The sequence below is a fragment of the Tachysurus fulvidraco genome, chromosome 11 (genome assembly GCF_022655615.1).
Source record: "Tachysurus fulvidraco isolate hzauxx_2018 chromosome 11, HZAU_PFXX_2.0, whole genome shotgun sequence".
In the NCBI taxonomy this organism is placed as follows: Eukaryota; Metazoa; Chordata; class Actinopteri; order Siluriformes; family Bagridae; genus Tachysurus; species Tachysurus fulvidraco.
The window spans coordinates 13,891,948-13,901,039 of NC_062528.1; the positions used below are offsets into that span (position 1 = coordinate 13,891,948).

The window sequence follows — 9,092 nt, forward strand, 5'->3', positions numbered from 1 at the left end:
ATGTGTGCATTTGTAAAGATGTGTTAGATATTACAGTGCAGTGGTATTCATTGTTCAGAGCACTGTATGGGTCCCCGGGGCAAACTGGGAGTGTTTGTTTGTGTATGGGATAACAAAGGAGGGGCTGTTTACTGAGGGTTATAATTTGGTTTACATTTAGGTTTATGGTTAGGTTTACAGTTAGATAATGTAACTATCAAGATAGTGTATTCAGGTATCGGATTAAGCAATTTTTAGACGTTAGATCACTAAAGGAAGATTTTTGTCTGCCCGTTTTACTACATCTAAGCTTTTGCATGTTGGAACATGTGCAAGCTGCTACTTGTCGTAATATGAATGTGTTTTTTTTATTTTGCATGTGCGTGCATGAATGAACTGAAAAATTAACACATATCCAGAATGAAGAAAAAAACTTGAGCAAGGTTGCAGATTATTATTGTAGAACAAATATGATTTAATGTGTATTTTGGTTTCAGTGTCAGTTTTTAAGGTCCCCTAGGTTCCACAAGCTTGTGGGATACAAAAAAAAGCCAATCAATCAATTAAATGATTTCAAAATAAATAAAATAATAAATCTCTGAAATTTTTTTTTCAGAACTATCTAAGCTAATAATTGTATGCAATTCATATCCAGTTATAAAGCTGATCACCAGCCAACTTTGCAATTAAACAACAAATAATTCTCTTTAAAGTCTCTTTCTCACTTTTTAAGTCATTAATAACAAAAGCTTCTGTTTAGAATATTGATTTGTGGACATTGGGGCATATGTGGAAAGCAGGCAACTTTTCACTTGAGAAAGGTTCAGTAAAGTGATGGGACAAAAGCATACCACAAAACAAAAACTTTTAAACCAACCATTATTCTGTCTACCCTCCACCACATGTTTTTAAGTCTTCCTTAAGAATGTTCAGTGACCGCAATGACTTACTCAAGCCCACACACAAGTCGTAGTGCTCCTTGCAAGATGCCAGATAATTTCACACTCAATGGAAGGAAAACAAGTTCTATTGACAAAACATAATGATACAACAATGTCAAAATGATCTGCTCCTTCCAAACAACTCTCAAAAGACTACCAGGGCAGAGTAAATGTATTTGTACATGAATAACAGACCAAACATAATATTAATAAAAACAGATTTCCATTTAATACACTGAGAGTGAAGGAGACAAGAAATGAACTCGATGTGATAACGAATGCCTTATATTACCCCACCCCCGCCCACATGTAAGACAGAATGTTCCTCAGGCTGTTGGAGGCAGAGATACTGAGAAAGTGAGAGAGAGAGAGAGAGAGAGAGAGAGAGAGAGAGAGAGGGTGGGGTGGGGCAGGGGCAGGAAATAGTCTCTGTATAGAGAAGTAAGGAGTTCACATTGTCGTACACACAGTGAGTAAAGCCGAGGCACCGTGTCGTATCCATGCTGTGGGAGCGCAGAGAGTTGTAGTCTGCAGGTGCTTTCAGTGTATCTTGCTTAAACTGGACCAGCTGCATGATTCCACAAAACAAAAGGGACTACTTGAAGCGTTGGAATATTTTGAAAACACACTATGGAATAACAGCAACTGGATCACTTTGGAAATACTGAAGTGACTGATTTTGGATCCATGGTTTGTCTTCAGGAAGGAATTTTCACTAGACTATGTGTTATCATTGTTGACGTTTGAATTGGACTGCATGTTTCTCTTGGACTAAATGAATTAGCACGGATGAATTGTCTGAACTGGAGGTTCTGAGTGAGTACGGCGCAAGCTCCTTACCTTTTGGGAGAATACGCAAAGGGCAGCAGGGTAAAGAAAGGGGGGGAGGAAATGAGGAAGCTATAGCTTGTCTCCTGTCTCTAGGGAGGACTGCATTCACCCCAGTGTCTCTACTGAAGAATGCCGAGGGGAAGCGTTTAAATGCTTTCAACCACATGCGGCTCTAAAAGAAAGCACATGAAAGAGATCTCTGTGTTCCGGGCAGCAAGAGCATTTTGGTCAAGGACACTTTAAAGGAATGCCTCTATTCTCTTTTGCTTTGTGTCCAACCAACCATTCATTCTGGATCCTGCATCAAGGGAATTCCCCCCACATTATATCTGCTGTATAATTTCAACCAAATATGCTAGCTTTCTTTCCTGTAAGGATGCACAACTTCACCTTACAGATGGACAATACAAGCTTCCACTTCAACGACTGGAACAGTTCTAACAGCTCAGAGCAGAGTAATGAAGTGTGCCCCAAGAATGACGGATTCAAGTATCCGCTCTACAGCACAGTGTTCAGCATTGTCTTTGTGGTGGGACTTATAATGAATGTAATAGCCATGTATATCTTTTCCTGCACGCTGAAAGTCCGTAATGAAACCACCACATACATGATGAACCTAGTTGTTTCAGATCTGCTGTTTGTTCTCACGCTACCATTGCGAGTCTTTTACTTCATCCGCCAAGACTGGCCATTTGGTGGTTTGCTGTGCAAGCTGTCAGTCTCCCTGTTTTACACAAACATGTATGGCAGCATCCTTTTCCTCACCTGCATCAGTGTGGACCGGTTCTTAGCCATTGTTTACCCTCTTCGTTCGCGGGAGCTTCGGACCAAGCGCAATGCTAAGATAGTATGTGTAGCAGTATGGGTGCTGGTGCTCTCAGGCAGTCTGCCAACAGGCTTCTTGCTGGACTCTACCCCCCGCCAAAGTAACAACTCCTCTGCCCAGTTCTGCTTTGAGAACTTCTCTTCCAAGCAGTGGAAGTCTCATCTATCCAAAGTGGTGATTTTCATAGAGACTGTAGGTTTCCTCATACCACTGCTCCTCAATGTTTTCTGTTCAGCAATGGTTCTTCAGACACTGAGGAGGCCAAAGACAGTCACTCGAGGTGGGAAACTTAACAAGACGAAGATCTTGCGTATGATAATGGTGCACCTTTTTATCTTCTGTTTCTGTTTTATTCCTTATAATGTCAACCTTGTGTTTTACTCACTGGTGCGCACCAAAATCTTGGAAGGCTGTGCAGCAGAGACTGTAGTCAGGACCATTTATCCAATTGCTTTGTGCATAGCTGTAACCAACTGTTGCTTTGACCCTATCGTGTACTATTTTACTTCAGAAACTATACAAAACTCCATAAGAAGGAAGTCACAGTTAGATACAAACTATAGCATGAAGTACTCTGAAGCATTGCAATCAGAGACAAGCTCAGGCTTTAATTTCAGCCTGAGGTCCCTTACAAACAAGATGTTCTTCAATCCACTGCAAGAGTCCATTGCGTGAGGAGACTTCTTGACTCTTTGAGCTGTTGGGTATTTGATACAAACATCTGTTCCGTTAATGGACAGTTAACAGTTAATTGTTACCACATCGTATTGAAGAGTCTGTGCCATTTTATTTTAACATATCAGAACAGCTAAATATGCACGATATCAGAACAGAATGTGTAAAAATATGTAAAATAAAGTATTTAACTCCAAAATACTTTTTAAATGAACTGTAATCAGTTTACTTTGTCACATTGAATGTTTTTTTTATTTTATTTTTTTTATGAATATTAACAAATCATAATCTTAACATCGTGATGTGTCATAATGTTTATAAATGTCATTATAGCACTTTATGCTACAGTGTTAATGTACATTGTCATCTCACATTTTCTTATGCACTGATTATATTTCTGTTACCTGTAACATGAATAAAAAACTTTAAAGTGTAAATAATACAGTATTATAGGGCATTAACTGTGTTGGACACATGATGAAAGCTGATGTGTTTTGGATCTGGTGTGCATCAAGAAATACAAGTACAGAATAAACATGAACTCTGACAACACTGTTTACTGTTAGAACAATTGGTGTTATATGGTGAGGTGGTCAGTTGGCCTACAGTAACGCTGAAAACTGACCGCGTTTTGTCTCTAACATGCAAGACAGATGAAGCAAATGAAGCAGAACGTGTAACTTTACACAAAATGAACGACGAACTGTAAATCACAATGATAACGTCAGAAATAAGAGTTATGCTGGAAGTCAATTAATCATTCCGTTTATTGTGAGCCGACATAAGGTAACACGGATATATGTCTGCGATGGAGAGGTTTTTTATTTTTATTAAAGATGACTAGCTTTCTGAAGCTTATACAGTGGAAGGGAGGGTCCATTGGCAAAGTTCCAGCCTTTCATCTGGGCGATTTTGAAGCCAGAAGCAGCTGCTCTAACTCTTCAGATAGATACAAATCACCCAGAGCAAGCAGAAAAATTTTAACTCTTGACACAGAGGTGTAGAAATCATGGGCCTTCTGTTCACTGCATGCTGTGGCTATACTATTATGCCTGTTATGTGCTTGTGGTCGTCTTGCAATATCAAATTTAAGGAGATCAAATTGGGATTATTTTCTGCTCCTGGGTATTGAATATATATATAGTTTAGTGAATTATTTATTAATGAAGTATTAACCTCCCACCCAAAAATGTATAGCTTCTGATTGTTTATTGTACATGTCGCTATGAGTTATGTGCAATTTTATTTTGTTGTTTTCTTACATTCCACAAAACAAATTTTTTTCTGCTGAAAAGCAACCCCATAGCATGATGATAAAACCACCATCCTTAATGGATGTTGGGCTGTATTTGCATAACACTTTTATTTCTTAAAACCAAATGGCTCTAAACCTTTTTCTAAATCTCTTGTATTTTGTCACATGCCTTCTACCAAACTCCAGGCATACCTTTATGCATCTTATGAGACCTTCCAAAGTCAGAGATATTCACTGGGGAACTAAACATTTGAACATAGGTGGGTTTGAAACTAACACAGGTGTGCCCATATTTAGTATATTCCAATGTAGGGATCAAATGTTAATCCTGAGTTAGCCTGTTAAAAAGGGGATGAATGCTGATGAATTTAAACACCATTTGTATTGATTATTAAATTTGATGTCTGTAGAGAATCATTTCAAACATAGCAGACAAAGAAATATGCAAGAACAAAGGTTGAGCAGATTAGAAATTAAACTAATATGGTTAAATGCAGAAAAAAAAGATCATCACTAAAAGATGCATACTTTCTGGAGTTACACTATATGATGTAGACATATTTTCCTCTCTTTCCTGTGTGCTCAGACTTAACACCTGCTATTGACATTTGTGAGTGAAAATGGAAAATGGAAATTATGGCTCATTGTATTGCTTATTGTGGTGTACATTGTAGGTGGGCATTTCTGCCAACTATTAAATCCAAACCCAATGAGTTTGCTGTTCGTGACTGGGTTAGTGAAAAAAAAACACCCCATCCTGTTTTGGTCAGACTTCATCAGATTGATTCACTGCTTTGGCACAAATAAGTACAAGTGTGTAGGAGGCCTAAGTCAGGAGTCTGCCTGATGCCTCTTCTTTAACATTTAGTTCTGAATATGTGACATTTTACAAATACTATCATTGAGGTTAAATGCTGATGATTTAGGTCAAGTGATTACTGATATTGTTATGGTTCATTTGTTATTTACTTTTATTCAATCTTTTAATTTTTACCCAATATTATTCCAGTATTTTAAGCAAGTATATATTTTTCACACGCATCAATTGATCAAATTACCTTTAAAGCACTGTGCTGAATATAAAGGCACAATAAATAGACAAGAAACCCTTAATGTCCCAGTTTATTATTAGCTTATCGTTTGTACAGTAGTATGAGTGTGAAGAAAGTCCAGAATTGACAGATTCTGGTGGCTTTCGCTGGTTTGGTGTTTAAAAAGTGGTTTTGGAATTTGAAAGTCTTTAATCACACCATCGCTTGACAGAAATGCCAAAGGTGACAGCTCCAGAATGCAACATACCAGCATACTAAGTGTGACTTTTTGTTTTGTTTTTCAGTCTTCTTTCCTGTTAGAAATGTTTTACAGGAAGAAGGTTATATGCAGCTCTAGCACTATGCAAATATACAAATTTCAACATGGGGATTTCTGTAAAACATTTTTGATTGGCTACTAAACTAAAACTTTGTATTTGATACGATAATATAAAAGAAAATACACAATATAAATGAAAATAAACTCTGTCGGACAGTTTTGGTATACTGTCAGTACAATATTAACAGGAGTCACAATTATAAAAGCTTGCATATGAATATACCACCACATTAATTAGAGCACTTCTGCCTCTGCTCATTCATGCAATCATGCAATTGGCCAGTCATGTGGCAGCATCGCAATACATAAGTCATGCAGATATAGAGCTTCATTTCAGAGAGAGGACTTTGATTGTGGCATGTTTGTTGGTGCCAGACAGGCTAGTGTGAATATTTCACATATATAATCAGAAAATCTCTTGTGCACAGTGGGCATAGGCTCACCCAAAAGACAAGTGCTTTTCTAATATTCTTAAACAGATTTCATTAGAAAATGTTGCCATATGAAAAGTTATCAATGCATTTGTTATACATTTTTTTTTACATTTTGTCAGTGGTGTCAAAAGTATTCACATTCATTACTCAGGTAGAAGTATAGATACTAGGGTTTAAAAATACTTCTGTAGAAGTTGAAGTATCAACTTGAGCTTTTTACTCAAGTAAAAGTACTGGTTTCAAAACTACTTTAAAAGTATAAAAGTAAAAGTAATGCAAGGAAAAAAATGCCATTAAGGACAAACGCTTAGGCTGTGCCACAGGGGCCTATTGTGCACTAGCCCATCTCCTCAAGAAACATTTCTAAAGGCCATAATGACTATAATGTTATATTAATATGATAATGTTGAAAAATTTGGGATGCACTAGGCTACCTGTTTCAGCCACATACAGTACATGCCCATTGAAAAAGAACGCATTTTAGTACAATGCAAATACATTAAAAGAACCATATATGTGTACTACTGAGCTGTGTTTCATGGAGCAGAAGATATGACTAGTTGGCTATAAGTATTGCAATGGTGCAAAAAGTCAAACGTCAGAGGCATGTCATCAATAACCTTTATTGAAACAAACACACTTAAAACAACAACAGGGTAATCAACATGTGACAGAGTCACCAATAGGCTTTGTTCATCCACAAAAGCAGCTGGTTCTCGAAGTTCTTTGAGCTAATGCATGCTCTTCTTGGCCTGATGATCAGCCCTGCAATTGCAAACTGCTTACTAAATAGTCTCACAGGCTGCTGAGGCCATTAGTGCCGTATTAACTCTGGTGCTGAGAACACGATCCGAGATCGAATAGACCTAACTGCAAAAAGTATTGCGCATTTTGGACTAAACCAGCTGCCGTAGTGGGTCATTTGTTTTATACAATCTTTCGGAAGATGAGCATGTCACAGTTTCGCAAAAGTGAGAAAAAATGTTCGCCGCCTCCTGAAGTGTCTTGCGATGTGTCTTCGCCGATTGCAGTGCATTAAAATGATATTTTCAAGCCGCATCCGCGCTTCATTCTGAAAATTAAGACTTTGCATAGAGTGCTGTATACAAGCGATGTAGTAGATTACAACCACGAACATAATCGCAGCGTGCAGTCGTCTCTCCATGGTGTACTGTATGCTGTACTTTCCTCTTTTTGTTTACTTCCGGAGTTTCGTTGAAATTTCCCGCATGTTTATTCTGACCAATCGAGAAGCAGTTTAGGAAATACGCTCAAAGACATGTGGCCAATGAGTGATGTGGATGTTATCACATGACTGCATTTTGGTTCGTTTCAACTGGTGCGGAACAGAACGATCAGTGTGGTGTGAAAAGGAAGCAAAACTGATAAAAAGCTACAATATATAATTTTTTGCTTTTGGTCCGGTCCAAATGAACCGAACTATAGGTGTGAAAGCACCCTCTGGTACGATTCGAACTAAACAAGGCAGGTGTGAAAGCACACTTAGTGATAGCTGGCACACAGCTGGGAAGGACCTCAGTACCACTACTGTGTCTCCTGGGCACCCAGTACGCATCCAACTACTAGGTCGTTTCAAGAAGGCTGGTCTTCTTCACGGAGGAAAATAAGTTTATTAGAATAAAGAAATGCATACAGATTTAAAACAACACTAAGATTAGAAAATGATGACAGAATTTTTCTTTTTGGGTGAACTATCCCTTTAAAGCTGTTGTAGGGCCAAAAGCAGCTGCTGGCATGACTGAAAATTAGCAGTAAAATCATTTTAAACAGCATTTGGCTAATAGTTGGGCCTATTGCCTCTTTACAAGGACCCATAGGGCCCCATACAGGCGCGTGCACTCTCATACACAGACAGGATCATGGCTACCTTATCAACCGGCTGTAGATTATAGCTTTGCACAATTAGCTTAGAAATATTGCATATAGTAACAATATAAGCTCAGACAACATTTGGTTAAAGTTGAATTTCAAATCTCACACCGAGCCACCAAAATAGTTTGCAATGTTGAATCATATCCTGCTGGTTGCAAGCAAACCATTGGCATGTACCCAAGTTTGCCACAGCAAACATTGCAAATTTATCATTAGTAGTACGTTACTAGGTCACTATAATATTGTCAATAATTGACTGATAATAACAAAAACTATAGCTTTGCACAATTAACTTACAAATATAGCAATAATTTAAGCTCAGATAACAAATTTAAAGTCAAATTTGTTAATAATTGACTGATAACAAAATTTCAGCTTACCTCAATATGCTTTTTTAAATTAGATGGCGAGTTTTTGAAAGCCATTAGCTCGTGGTATTTGGGTGCGCGTAGCTTACAGCGCATGCGCAATGACTTATTTTTCCATCCAACCATTTAAAACATTCTTCCAGGTACAGCCATGGATGTACTTTATAAGGGTTGGGGTTGGTTGGTCTTCCTGGCTAACAGCTTCCTGAGCCTCTGCCACAGACACCTTCGTACTTGTCTCTGTCTGCTATGTCCAGCATTGAGATTTCATTTCAGCTTGTCATCATTAAAAAAACCTATCAAGATAAATCGCGCCATCCAAAAAAAAAAAAAAAAAATTGTGCCATCCAGATAGAGAGAATGTGATTGTGGTTGTATGAGAAGTATAAACATTGTACCATTCCGACACCCTATTGGTTTGTACGCGATCGATCTCACCTGCACATGACACAAATCATGTCACACTTAGTAACGAGGCTATTTTTAAAATGTAAGGAGTAGAAGTAAAAAGTATGCTAA

General features: G+C 38.0%; 1 protein-coding gene across 1 annotated transcript; it reads left to right on the forward strand.

The window, feature by feature from the left end:
- Positions 1-1,358: 1,358 nt before the first annotated feature.
- On the forward strand, positions 1,359-3,804 carry lpar6a (lysophosphatidic acid receptor 6a). Its single transcript, XM_027148121.2, has one exon. It carries the CDS (start codon positions 2,104-2,106, stop codon positions 3,250-3,252), a length of 1,149 nt encoding a protein of 382 aa, XP_027003922.1. The 5' UTR covers positions 1,359-2,103; the 3' UTR covers positions 3,253-3,804.
- Positions 3,805-9,092: the final 5,288 nt, after the last annotated feature.

Coding starts and splice junctions, on each gene's coding strand:
- lpar6a (XM_027148121.2), top strand. CDS start 2,104: ATGCTAGCTTTCTTTCCTGTAAGGATGCACAACTTCACCTTACAGATG.